The following is a 15,198-nucleotide window of genomic DNA, read 5'->3' as shown; positions in this document are numbered from 1 at the left end:
TTTAATGTCATTCGCAACGTTACCGATTCAGTATAGAATAAGATCGTAACCTTAATATTAAATTTAGAATTAAAATGAAGTTTTAATGTGAAATCATGAATAAAAGTATATAACAAAATATCTCATAATTTATAATAAATATTTTATAATTTTATATTTGATTAAAATATTAATTGGTGTTAAAATTGAAGAATAATTTTATTTATAAAATAAATGATCAATTTTATTTCATGTATAATAATCTATATTATTAATTATTATTTAAATGTGTTTATTTGTGTTTTATTGTGTGTATTATTTTTATATTTGTTTTAATTAAAGCTAAAAATATTTCTTATGATATTACCTTTCCACAAAATTGGCGGTTTATATTACACTTGATACTTTCAGACTTGTTGCCGGGCAAATCCCCTCTCTTTGTGATTCAATTGACGAATCGGAGCGCGGGAAATCATTGTACTGTTGACAATCGTAGTGATCAGATGTAGTTTTCTTTGAGGTGTGTGTGTGATCTATTTATTATGTGATATTTTTATAGATATTTTTTCATTGTTTGTATAAATATTTTTATCTAATTAATATATCGTTATTTAATAATTTATTGAATATTATAATTTATTTTTCTTTTCTTAAAAATTAATATTCTTTTTTCTTTATTTAATTAATGGTTAGAATTATAATATGGAATTATAAGTGTTATAAATTTATTACATTATTATTAATTTATACAGTTCATGTTATAAATTTTTATATAATTTATTTGTTTATATAATCGTTTTTCAGTTATATATTTTGTATGTATATTTTGAATTTTAACTTTAATTTTATATAGGTTATTAGGAGATTGCGCGACAATTTTAAGAAAAAAAATTTGCAATATAGACGGCCATCATAAATTTTTATAAAAAAGTGGTAAATTTGACATTAGTGAAAATTTAATATTTTATATATATATATATATATTTTTATTCTATTTTATTATTGAATTATTAGTAATTTTTTTATTAAACAATTTATATAATAATTATTGAAAACAAAATAAGAAAGAATAAAACACTTCAAAAAAACAAATAGTGAATTTTTGAATATTTTTAGATTTTTTTTGAAAATTAAAAATTTTATAGAAAGGTTTTTTTTTATTAATGTTAGTCATTAGTATAGACTTAAAAGATTATTTATTTAATTTTTTTTTATTTATTTTGTTAGAAAATAATTATTTTTTCTAAAAAATATAGTTTACAAATTAATTTAATAAGTATTTTTGTTTTTTGATTTTACAATTAACGAGTTATTTAAATTTTATCGCATATTTTAAACAAATGAATGATGTCAGATGAAAAAGTCATATTTTTATAAAGAAATTAATATTCTTTAGTTGGAAAAAGAAAATTTAGATTTTGATCTTGAATCTTTTTCTATTTTATTATTTAATAATATAAGATTATCCGACAGATGATACAATATCTAACAATTTTTCCATATATTTTATAGTGACATATATATTTAAAAAATTATATTTATGTGTAATCCAATAAGATTGGTAACTTTAAAATTTTTTTCATTTCGTAATGATAAAAATATAAAAATTTTCGTTTTAAAATGAAATCAAGGGTCAAATTAAAAAGCAAATTCAAATGATAAATTTAAGTTTGATTAGTTAATTAGTTTATTGATGTTTCTGCCTCTTCCAAGAGTTTGATTGTTTCATATACATTGATCAAATTCTTTCACAAAATTTCATTCTTTACAATTCTTTCATATAAATTATAACTACAAATTTAACAAATGTAAAACAAGGAAAAGAAATAAAACAGCTTTTGTTTTAACTCTATATATTAGAAATTTTATTTATTCGTCAAATTGATATTAATTGATATTAATTATCCGTCATTAATTTGTCATCAATTTGTTAAATGAATAAAATTCCTTATTACAAAATAAGCATATATATATATATATATATATATACGCATATTGTACGTACATTTATGATATTCATTAAAATATAATAAGGCAGAAAATTAACAAAGTTCCTCGTTTTAATTTTTTTTTTTTTCCAATAAAAATTATCGGACTATTTCTGTACAAAGATATACATTTGTAAAACGGATTGCTATACAAAACTGCTAGAAGGAGCACATATCTATTTTTTTTTTTCTCAGAGCGTTAGGATACCATGACTGTTGTATACGAAAAGTTTTGAATGAATATCTGATATTTCTCGTCTCACGATTTGAATTGCAATTCACGCTTAAAGATGTGGAATTTTTATTTGGACAAAATCGATCGAGAGTGAAAATAGAAATTCTAATGTTTTAATAGTACTTTTCTAACATTAAACGTTAACTTTTTTTTTTCTTCAATATTAATATCGTACAACGTTTAATATTATGTACAAGGGTAACATAGAAAACTTTATTACCAACGGCGCTGTTCTTATGGATGTTTCTTGATGTTTATTTAGCGACGAAATTTTTAATTCCTGATTATTCCTTATTTTGACCATTGTCACGTTGAATATTAAACGATATTTCCGAACAATTATTAGTTATAGGACTCGTAAAAATCACGTCGAGTTACGTTCGAATTACAGGTTGTAATTTTGTGCAGGATTCGCTGTTACGAAAGGACGGCAGAAGCAAATCCCACCCGATTCGTTAAATTCGTTAAACGCGAATATTGAATCGGCGTAAAATTATTTTCCACCTTTTTCTCCTTTTTCTTCCTTTTTCTTTGATTACTCTATTCTCATCATCTTAATTTTGATTTAAACTAGTTTAGTCAGTAATTCTCTAGTTTGAGCAATCGACGAACCAGTTGTTTGATTATTTGATTTTATTTGGTGTCTTTTGAAATTCAGTAAAATATTCAAATAAATGTGGGTACACGTTATCATCATAGAGAAAAGGAAATCGATATTTGCCACTCTTTACTTTGATTAAAATGATTCTCGTTGAAATAAATTTCTTCATTTATTCGATACAATAAATCTGTAAATTTAATTCTAGAAAAGCTCCGAGAATCCGTTTTATAATATAAACTCGTTTATTATTAATTTGAGAGAATATTTTGCATAAATATAATTGACTTTATACTCATTGACAATATCATTGTTAAACTTGACGATAAATCGAATTGAACAGCAACGATGAACGTTTTCAAAAGTGCCTCGAAAACTCGAAAAATTCGCCTAATTTTCGAGCCTGATTATTATATCTCGGTTTTTAGAATTTGCGATTGCGTCACGGTGTATCGAACAATACGCAATAATAAATGAAAATACGGAGGATTCAATCTTTCCCCTTTTTTTTTATCTTTCCTTCTTCTCGAATATAATGGGCTTATTAATCCGTTGAACGGATCAAGTTTTTTTACTTTTTTCTTTTCGCGAAATTGTCGTGCTAAAGTTTCATAGTGGTCGACGAGTGCTTTGAATTCAGTCATATTTCCCTGAGGAACGAGGAAAGAAACCAGAACGCAAGGGTGTGAAATCATGAGATACGCAAAAAAAAAAAAAAAAAGGGGAAATCTTCACGAGATAGAAAAAGTCGAGCGGAGGATTTCTCTAATGGGAATTCGCATTGCAACTTCTTTGCACGGAATATAAACGGTTCCTCTTTGCTGGCGTTAACTCGTCAAATATTTCGTACTCGGAATCGAATTTTTACCAAATAAAGAAAGGGATATATTTTTTTAATAAAATTTAAAAAAACGGGAAAAATCTTCGTAATAAAATAATGTTTTTGCAAAATCGTAAGCATATTGTAAAGTAAATCGAATTCCTATCCTTACATTCTGGCATCAAATTTTGTATGATCTATATAAATGGGCACGTTGGTCTGTAAATTCTCGGTTGGAATCTTCGATTTTCACTTGGAATATCACGCCAGAGTGTCGATTTTATCGCCAAAGAAAAAAATTGTTATTCCATCGAAAAACGTCTTTCTTTTAAACTTCTTTTGAAATGTTAAATAAAAATCATAAAAATCGGCTCGACGATATATCCAAAGTGAATCGGTGGAATCGAAGGAAAGTTACAAGTGGTTCTCCGCAACAAATTGTCCAAGCGTCAGCTTGGAGAAACGCGCGTGCCCTTTCAAAATGAATGGAACGAGTAGTGCGAGGAAGTTTGCTCGGTCAGCCAAGTTGGATCGATGGCTGTATGGGCTGGTGCAAACGTTAAAGTAAACTTTGTTTTGGCTACTGGCCACCTCTATCGATATCCTCTATCGATATTACCGATAGAGCGGTAATTCTAGTAACTGGTCAAGCCGATATCGATTGTCATTAGACACCTAACGAAATTCGCTTGGAATTCGAATGCACAACCAGAACTTACATACGATTTAACGCTCGTATTTCCAAGATATATATTTATATATATATATATCGTTCGTCGTTTTAATCCTCTCATCTCTTATTTTTTCAGCGTACAAGGGAATTTTAACGTACTTACATCTTATGATATGTTACAAGAAACGGAAAAAACACTTGTTTAGGTCGCTACTGCACGCGGTGTCTTTCGTTGTGTGTACAGAGCAGATGGCGTTGTTGATCGATTTATTTAATCTTCTGCAAGTCGGATATTTTTTTATAACGTATTTCCTTAATAATATAATAAGTTTCGTTAAATGCGTATATCTACGTTGCATTTGATTCGATTTGATTTAAACCAAGTTTAAACCAATAATAGAAAAGAATGAGTATACATAGATGTATGAATATTTATTTTGACGCAAAAAGGTTTGAAACACGGTTAATATTTAAATGGTTCTCACGCAAAACGGAGTATAAATTAATTTGTGTGGTGAAGATTTTTAGAAAATCTGCTCTGTATAAAACGACGAAAGTAATATTTTACAGCTAATTTACAGCTATACATTACGCACTCCATAATCTCGTATCCTATCACGAATATCGATATTAAACAATGTGAGTAGTTTTATATGCAACACTCTTAAAGATTAGTGTCTAATCGTAACAGTATTTTAGTTATTGTTCTTGAGCACAGAATTCAAATATGATTTTTTTTGTTCATGATTTCTGCGTCTAGTCAATGGGCTGTAGCATATTGTATATCAAGAATGATTTATGATTAATTCTGAGGAATTGTTCCGATAAATAATTATGAGAACTTTTATAAAACAGTTATAAAATATTATCGTTAAAAATAGTAACAAAGAATCGGACAATAAGGAACGGATACGTATAAAAGTTTGTACCAAAAAATCCTATTCCTTAGAAAAATTCATTTCGTTACAAAGTATATATCGAAATACTTTTGTATAGTTATTAAAGCTTATCAATCTTTCTCTAAACGTTAATTTTTGTGGACAATATAATTTTATTTTTGGCAGTGTTATCACGCGTTTCAAAACGATTCATCACGATGATTTACAATATATATTCCATTTGATACGACTAGACGCAATAATCCACATTATGGACAAGAATGTGTTTTCATTTTTCCAGCGTTTATTATATGCAGAAATATAAAAACTGTCACGAATTTCTATCTATAAATAGGCATAGAAATATCGAGTCGATCTCTTAGAACGCCGTTTCCAAATCGTATAAAATAAATTTCGAAGAATATATATTTCTGATTGCTTTTTCCATCCATATATATATATATTCAAATTCCTGTTTACACGAATTTCGCATTTTATTAATACGGAAACGAATGTTGATCAAAAGTAAACCAGGATTAACGTAGAAACATCTACAGCAAGTTTAGAAACTTGGTAGAACATTTAGGAGACACATCCTGGGAGGAAAATCTTATTTAGAACTTGCGTAATGTAATTACCGGCTTTATTAACGTGATATCGCCGAGTTGGACCGTGTTTATTTATTCATTATTTCATTCGATTTGTTTATTAAATCGAGTAAAATTTAATAACCATATTTGATTTCGATCCAATATTGATTTTTATAATCGATAATGTTAGAAATAACACGTACGTATATATGCGCGCGTGTATTTACCGTAGAAAATAAATATAAATAAAGAAATATATATATATATATATAAAACTTCAATTCGAACATTTGTTTCAAACACAATATAAAATGTTTATTCGCTTCGTTAATACATTGGAAACGGCGTTCCATACGGAACATAGTAGCGTACTTTCTTTGAAGTTGATGCATCCCTCGTATACGACGAAAATATGTCTCGTTTATGTCCCCCCTGTAACCTCGTACGCATAAATACTTGTTTGTATCGGTTAGATCTGTCGGCAACTTCTCTACGCGAGGACAGTCCATCGATCGGTAAACGATACCATCTATTCTTCGAACGAATATATTATAAATGCGAAACCCGTTTTTAGACCACGAAGAATTCCCATAGGTTCTTGATCACTTGAAAAAAAAAGGAAAGAAGAAAGAAAAAGAAGAAAAGAGAAGAAAAAATATTTATACATAATCACGTAAAATTCGATTTTTTGAAAATCAAAAAATATTTTTTCGTCCACGATTCGTCGAAGCGCACACTGTCTCACTGCGATGATTAATTTTCTATTTATAATATATATATATGTGTGTGTGTGTATGTGCGACGCATCAAGGGTAGCTATCGATTCGAAACACGTTCGCGTTTCCCAGCTGGAAACGCGAAACGTGTTGTTCTTTGGAACAAACCTGTTGGACAGGTTTGGTTCGGTTGCTTCTTATCAAAAAAAAGATCCACTCGTCCCTCGTCGAGGAGAGGCGAAGAGAGAAATTTTCTTTTACATTTCTGTGTTCTCCTCCGTCTCCTCGTCGACCTTTGGCAACATGTAAACACTAGGAATCGGCGGGACGTGATCTTCGAGTTTCAAAATAGGCTTACAGTCCCTAGTTACGTCCACTTGATTGAAAGTGTCCTTGAGGATATTGATCTCGTTCTCGTGGGCGAACAAACTGGTCGGCGGTTCCGTTCCGCATATATCGTTTTCGTCGGTGCCGTTCCTGTGGCACAAGTTGCCAGACGGAAATTGTCACGAGGTGAGCGTAAGGGGATCGGTGGAGAGCTCGTCCACGCTCGGGCTTGCCTTCACCGTTTCCTGTTTCTCCGTCTGATGGCTAAGCCTGTGAACGATCTCGTCGTGGAGGATGTTGAAGCACATCGCCGTAAGCGCCATCCCAGACATTATGTAGAAGGAGCAGAACCAAACGGTCACGTTCCTCGATTCGTAAAGGGTGTGGCGGGGATAGGAACCGGGAACCATATCGCCGAACCCGATCGTGCTCAGGCTCATGAAGCAGAAGTAACTCGCATCTAAACACGAAACGCCAAACTTTAGTCGCAATACGCTGCTATCGCGTCGACTCGATCGAGTTACGAGTTTCAAGTTCGATTTCGACTCGTGTCAGCAGCAAGTAAGAAATTTTTAATTGTAATTAACCCTTTCGCTACGATTTCTCAGCAAAAGACACGGCAAAAATGCGCGCGGCACTCGAGAGAAAGATTTTTATTTTTTTCGTGATTTTTATTGTCGAGGAATATCGTGAGAAACGAATAACGAAAAGAAAATACCGATGCTACGTATCCAGAGAAAGATACTCGATGTACAGTAACCGCAACTCGCTCGCGTACGGTATACTCGGCATCTTACGCGGAGTAGACTATAGTCACTATAGTGTACAGTATGTGGCGTCTCACGCAAGCGACTTCAGTCGGCCGATATGTCGGTAACGAAAGGGTTTTACGGTGGAGAAACGAGGAAGATCTCTTCGTCACGGATGGAATACGAACGCGGGTCGAAAATAGAAATCTGTTTTAGCACGTACCCACAAAGGACCAGCCGTCTAACTTGTGCAGAGTAAACGCGCCCGCTACGATGTAGCAAAGCATCGCACCAAGGCAAATGCTGATAGGCGCGAGTATAGTAACGTTGGGCCTGTCGCCAGAGCCGAGGCTCGACACCTCGTCCTTCGGGCTGCTCTTCATTTCCACCGTGCTCGTGAAAGTTGACGCGTTCGCGCGGACGTAAAACGGTTCCTGCAACTGCAATTGCTGTTGCTGCTGCGCCAACTCCTCTTGCTGCCTTTTCTTTCTCATCCGTCTTTCTTTTTCCTGTGCCCGCGCCAATGTAATTTAAACGTCATTTTTCTTTTCTTTTTAACAAAAGCAAAAGAAAACGAAACTACCGAACGAAGCGAGTGATTTTCATTCAAGAATAATCTCTCGGTGAAAAAGAAAAGTCGAGAATTCCATTTCGCTTACCTCCATCCGTCTTTCGTCGTAGCAACAATAGCCGCAATTTGAACAAAGGCAGCAGCAAAGAGCACGCGTGAACACACCTCTCGCGCACCTGGATAAAAGACCTCCGGCGCTCGACAAGTAGACCAAGGTTAAGGGGATGCCGAGACTGGCGTAGCCCGTCGTTGCGATCTTACCCCATGTGGATTTTGGCGCGATGCTACCGCAACCTGAAAATATTTTTTTTTCCTTTCCATGAAAATTCTCGACGTGACACTCGAGAAAAAGTGGAATATTTTAAGAATTAAGAAAGAATATATTTAATAAAGGAATAAACTGTTACATGAGATACCTTTGTTCTATCGTTCTAGGCTCGCTACGTCGCGTCCAGTCACACTTGACATTCGCGTATAACGAGTTTTTCGAGCGAAGCAGCACTCGAGATGATTTTGCGCATACGTATCTTGCTTGGGCAACGTAAAGTGATTTTCGTAATAAAGCTTCGTAATAAAGAGATAAAGAATCTATTCACAAATCGATACTGCGCTCTTATTATACAATTCGAACGAGGGCCTAATTATTTTTTCCCGATTTTGAGCTTATACTTGAGATTTAATTTTTAGAAAATACTATTTATTATTTCTTAAAAAATGTATAAACGAAAAACGTAAAAATATAACTAAATATATAATAATCGATATAAAAATATAGAAAAATACAAATATTGAAAGGAATAAAACAATGATATAAATGCATTATTATAATATAAGATAGTTTAAAATTAACCCATAAATATCAGTGACTAAATTAAAGAGCGATGTAACCGTTAAAATTAATTTTAATATAGTTTTGAAAAGTTTTACGAATTAAATATGGCAACTCTTATCGTATGGAACATGTAAAAAATCATCGACAAATAATTGCACTTGTGAATATCTCTGCAATTTCTTAACTATTCTCTACTATCTCAACTATTAAAATGTGATTAGTTACCGATTAATTCTCTGTCTATGTCTTTGTTTAATTTAAAATTTCAATGTATAATATATATTACATCGAAACGATTATATTTTACAAGTACGAAGGCGAATTTTCTCCACTTACTATACATTGCACGAGTATACTGTACACTTCAGAGACTCTCGAGCAGTGACAAATATACAAGCTAGTCACACCTTCATGTATATATATATATCAACCGCGTTGGATCTTGATCGATTATCTAGGAATCGCGAATTCATAGTCCAAATAATATTTCATCTTTTCAATTCCTTTCGTCCATAACGGAAACAAGAGATATCCCACGGAAAGTTGGATAATCGAATTTTACTTGGTTTTTACTTTTCTAACCTTTCTCCCCGCAGAATGTCGTCCGCGCCTTTAATTTAATTTATCGCTCGACGACGACCACCGGCATACTCCCAAATTGGGAAACTTACTCTCTCTCTCTCGCCGTCTCCCGAGCTCGGTAGTATCCTGTTTCAGGGCCGTTTCAAACGGCCAGCTGACATAACTCGGTAATACGATCATCTAACTAAGGACAATTCGGTCAGAAAGTTTCTGGACAAAAAGTATACGAAGGAAAATAAATATAAGAATATCTATTCGTTTCCAACTCTATTTTCAAAACGATCTTTTTTCCAGAAGAGAAATTTCCTCTCGTTCTCTCTAACGATCGGAATTCGAGCCACGGATATTCTCGGACGGAATGACGCGGTTAATATCTCGTAAGCCGATTGAAAAAAAAATATAGCGGTTAGTGAAAACGATGAAGAGAAGGAGAGAGAGAGAGAGAGGAAGAGGAGGATTTTACGGTAGGCGAGATTGGTTGGAGAGAGAGGAGGCGCGAATCGATGGGGCGGATGCCGTTTAAGATAATGGATCGCCCGGTCTATCGGAATTGGTCTGTGCCGTGCGGACGACAGCACGGTTCGAGTGCGTTGCGGGATTGCAACCGAAGCAGAAAGCTCGCGAAACTACTACTCGCGAAACCCTATATTCGTCACTGTCGTTTCGCCTTATCATTTACGACGTGCCTATCCTTTTCGACTCCCCGTTTCACCATTTGTTAAGGCAGATTGTCGGGATCGAAATTTTATCGGTTCGAACGGTGGTGTACGAATATTCGTGCATACGGCCGAGCTGTAAGTCGATCGTAACGAATCTATCTACGTTTTTTTCGTACGTTCGCACGTACGTTCTCGAAAAATTTCGGAATCGTTTTCCAAGTCGGAGAGATGCGAGGATAAATATTTTAGAAACTGGGAGGGATTTAATATGAAAGTTTATATCCTGGGCGAGTAGTTTCATCGATGGGCCTCCCCCCCCTTCCCTTTTTGTTTCGAAGTTTTCTTTTGCAGCGGAGTTACGCGCTCGCTATTCAAATGGCGAAACAGAGAAGACGGGCCACTCTTTTATTAAATTGTTCGATATTGCATCCGTGAAAGAAGAAGAAGAAGAATGGCGGATCGGCGGAGCGCAGCGAGAAAGATATTGAAAACAATCTGCGACATTCGACAAGCGTGAAAGGAATGGAAATTTTTGCGGGGGAGAAGAATACTCTCTTACGCGATTTTTTATCGAGTTGCTTCGCCCGTTCTTCGAAAATGTCCCCATCGGTTTTCCCGCCATTATCGTTAGATGAAAAGGACTCGCTGGTTAATCAAGAGATGTCGAAGAAACTTAACGTTTGTCGAGGGACGCATATTCATATCCGATTTTCTTAATGCGAGCTGAATGCATATGAGATGGCATGCATATTTATGCAGATTTTCTCGATTAAAGCCGCGCAACAGACTTCGTAAATGTGTTAGCGCAAAAAGCTGGTGCAGGAGTCTTGAAAGTTATTGATTCACCAGCGTGATATACGTCGTGAACAGGTATTTTTTTTTTCTTTTTTTTTAAAGAGAAACGACTTGGTTGTTGCAATATTTTTCTCGAGAGCTATTACTTTTTGCGTACACGATATATTTGAGAAAAGAAAAAAAAGAAAAACCCAAATCCCTTTCAACAGATGATACATTCGATCCTTCCTATCTTTTTTATAAAAATAACGTACAAAACGATGCGCTTATTTTTAAAAAAATTCGATATATTTATCCAGTCGATTCTAGTTAACGAGATCAAACACGAGATAATACGGGTCTTGGGAATTGGAATTTGCTTCAATTTGTTTCGAAGATTCGAGACTCGAGGAACTCATTGGGAACACGTCCAAGTTTGACAAGGTCTTAGACCAAGAAACTTGTCCACAATGACATCGTTATGCCTGACAATGAGTTGGACTCTCACCCGTTTCGAGATAATGAACACTTGCCAACTAATAAGCGCTAAAACCAGGGAAGAAGATTTATTGGAATATCGATCGAATGGAAACGATGGAATGGTCGAAATGTTTGGTTAAACGATACGAACTTTACGCAGATCTTATGCGCGTTATTCGAGCAAAATCGAAACTTCGATTTTGAATTTTTATATTTTATATCGCAAATGGAGAAATATTAGAGAGAGATATCGCGATTGGATTCGAACGTGTTGCAGGATTTCGCGGAGCGTAAAAAAGTTTAAGATACTTTACTTAGCTACTTTCCGTTTTAAGTATAAATACCCTGATTATTGGAAAAGTGCCAGCTTCTGAAACTTTTCGCAACTTTGGTTTAATCTTCGAGTATTGAAAATGAATCGCACTCTTTCGAACGGGAAGTAAGAACTGAAAATTGGAAAAATTCTTCTCCTCCCGATGGAGAAAATCGAGCAATTTTAACCAATTTATCATCACCGTACCTTTTATACGAATCCGTACGAATATCTGTGATACTTTTGCAATTTTTGGATTTTTTTTTTTGTCATCGAACGAGAAATCATTCGAATAAACAAGCATTTGGATAGAAAAGAAAGATATTATAATTTACGCGAGATGATAGGAAAAAGCGGTGAATTCTAATGCGATTTAAATTGTCGCATAATTTCAATTTTAGCGAGCGAAATCTAATCGTCAGCAGATCCAATGACGTAACGATGAGAGATCAATTATACAATGTACATATAATCGAACTTCGAGAAATCGTTACAGAAAAGATTTGGAAGTTTGCAACAACTGCTGGTGACTTAAATAATCGCGCAAGTTTGATCGCTTTTCGAAAATGTTTCAAAATTTTTCCATCCTTTTTCTTCCAGAACTCGAAAGCATCGTTTTAAATCACGATCGAATTGGTAATTTTGAATATTTCATGAAAAGAGATAGAGATTTTTAAGTAGAACTGACGTAAAAATCCATTACGCGAAATCCTGTCGTCAAAAAGGTAAATCTATTTAATCGTTTCTTCCTACCTTCGAACGAGGATAATTCTTTTACTTAGTTGTGAAAATATTTTTCTCGACGAGCAAACAACTTTTCAAAGAAGGCATATTACACCCTGGGACGTATGAAAGAGAGGGCGGATAAACGTGAACGATGTAACGAGATGACGGTATCACGGTAAAAAAACGTAACAGACACGGGACACGCGAAGCGGAACGGAACGAGAAACGGAAGAGAAACTCTGGGGATTATTTATTTTACACGGTGACCGCAATCCGTGGCTGCATTTTCCGGGAGACGACCGACCAAACTGTCTGGAAAACGAGCAGAAATTACATCGGTCAAAATAATAGATCTTGCTCTACCATTGGCTAGAGCCAATTTACATGATCGATCCTTTCGATACTCTTTCGTCGATTCCATCATATTTCAAAATTAATGCGATGCGGCGCAATTTCAGAAAATATTGATCGAGGCGAAATAATACAAGCTTAGCCGGTACGGTTAAGGGGAGTATTATTATATTTTACAATTCCGCGGAAAAAGTACATTTTTGGTCGGGGAACGTAAAATTAGAAGAAAAGTTACACAAAGGAAACAATTCGGAGGTTTTTCTCACAATTATTTCTTTCTTATTTATTTTTAACCACGCGAGAAACGCGATAATTGAGTTGAAATGAGAAACTAGACCAAGCGAGTAGGTACGTTCGATCGATACATATGTTTTCAACGTTACCAACAAATTCATTCGTATTATAAAAATGAGTGTTTTTCGAACGAAGTATATATTTCATTACGAATTTATATTTATCCAATGACATGTATCACGATTCGTATTTTTATATTTTTATATTTACATATTTTTCAATTCGCATTATTAAAAGAGAAATTAATATATCCGTATCACGTTTCCGATTCATTTCCCTTTTCGTAACAAGTTTTATATCGGTTAAGAATAAATTAGAATCGAAATAAACGACCTACGCATACGTGAAAATTGTATTACTTACTGGAAAGAGGAAATGTCGTTCATGGAACAGATAGGAGTCATTCCCCGTTTTATGCACGAGAGATTACACCAGGGAGGAAAAGTTTGCCACGTAGAATAATGCTTTAATTGATGAAATCTAGTTCCAGACGATACCAACTGTTACGGGCTTCTAAACCATAGTTGAATAGCTCTGCGAGAAAGTGCAGAAAATTGAATCGAATTTTCGTTATCAACAACTTTACTTTTTTTCTTTTCTCCCGCAAACGAATTCATTTTATCCTTAACTACACGCGATTACATATATTCGAATGAATAAAAAAAAAAGAAGAGAAAGAAGAAAAAAAGAATGGAAATAGATCCGAAAGTGAAATTCTCGAGAGTGTAGAGGTCGTAAAACTCGAATATCGACGATTGCTCTTACACGGCATCTCGTGGTTCGTCGACGAAACAACGCCAGATCGAAAAATTCGTTTCCTCGGGATAGACACCCGGGATATCGGTGTTGTGTCGGTTCTCACGACCGAAATTTAGCGCGCTCGTGCGGCTTACGAGCCGGCTTCAGCTGTTTAATTTACCGCTCGAAATAATTTGAATAGGGTAGGACGGTTTCGTCGTGCAATAACATCTCGAAGATGAGCCGTGTGCCGTGCGTCGTAGGCGAACGTACGAAGCGCAACCGACTAGCAGCGACTCCTGGGAGAGAGGGGCTGCGAACAAGGCTGCACACCTTCGCCTCCCCTCTCCCTCCCCACCCCGGCTTGTCGACGTCGCTCTCTGTTACAGGACGTATCCCCCGAGGTCGTAATGGTAAGTCTCTCCACGCGAGGACCCGAAATTAATAACGCGGCCTGGCGCAAATACGGCGCACATAATTAAAGCGATATTACGATCCGAGACACCGGATGGCGCTGTATCGTCTAACAACCGGCTGACTCTCCGCGTCCGTATTATTTACCTCTACTCACCGGTACTACGCGATTCAAGATGTGTACATTTTGATTACCCATCTACGCAAACTGTTTGCGAACAGTCAGCTGATTTGTGTCAATATTCCTGATCGATCGAGGCGAGAATGGGGGAAGGACGACATTGTATCTCCTTGCATCTATCTCAATTCTGGGTAAGTCTTTCGAGGCTTTTGACCAAATTATTTTACGCTCGAAAGAAGAAAATTTAAGGCTTTTTTAAGGATTTGCAAGGATCGATTAGATTAAAGTGGTTTAATATCATGTGAAATTTTTTTAATTATGATCTTTTAGAATATCTTGTTCGGAATATTCTTCTATTTGAAACGATGGTAACGATTTAAAACGATTCAGAAATATTTTCACTTAAGTTAAGTTAAGAAGGTAATTTCTTAAATTGCAAAGATTAATATTTCGTAGTGTAATAACGATCGATATGTATGAAATGTTTTAAATATTACGCAACTGTGGCAACTACTGATTAGTATCTTTTAGTAGGTTAATAAGTACTAACTATTCATAAGAGGAATATCAAGTGGATTAAAACTTTCTCCTTTGAGGATCGAGCTCATTCTCGACAGACACTCGGCTACATTACCATTCAGGGCCAATCACGGGAGCCAAACTAACGGTCTTCTCAAACATTTAAAGGAAACGTAGGGTGAAATTCAAAGGGTGGGTGTTTCTTTATAAAGTGATAAAGTGATAATTTTGTGAAGTAGCAAAACGGTGTAAAAAAAGAAAAAAATCACAC

General features: G+C 34.8%; 1 protein-coding gene across 17 annotated transcripts in view; it reads right to left on the bottom strand.

Annotated features, from left to right (window-relative positions):
- Positions 1 to 1,642: 1,642 nt before the first annotated feature.
- LOC108001085 (TWiK family of potassium channels protein 18) overlaps positions 1,643 to 15,198 on the bottom strand; it is a 223,197-nt gene continuing 209,641 nt past the window's right edge. For all 17 annotated transcript variants that reach the window (XM_028668346.2, XM_062073108.1, XM_062073109.1 and 14 more), the window contains 3 exons: positions 8,213 to 8,418; positions 7,777 to 8,062; positions 1,643 to 7,264 (listed from right to left, as the gene is read on the bottom strand). In XM_028668346.2, coding sequence (XP_028524147.1) covers positions 6,984 to 7,264; positions 7,777 to 8,062; positions 8,213 to 8,418 — 773 coding nt within the window. In that variant the 3' untranslated portion in view covers positions 1,643 to 6,983. The remainder of the gene's footprint in view (positions 7,265 to 7,776; positions 8,063 to 8,212; positions 8,419 to 15,198) is intronic.

Source organism: Apis cerana, linkage group LG3 (genome assembly GCF_029169275.1).
Source record: "Apis cerana isolate GH-2021 linkage group LG3, AcerK_1.0, whole genome shotgun sequence".
NCBI lineage: Eukaryota > Metazoa > Arthropoda > Insecta > Hymenoptera > Apidae > Apis > Apis cerana.
The sequence above is the reverse complement of the archived record's forward strand: the minus strand, read 5'-3'. Positions and strand labels throughout refer to the sequence as shown.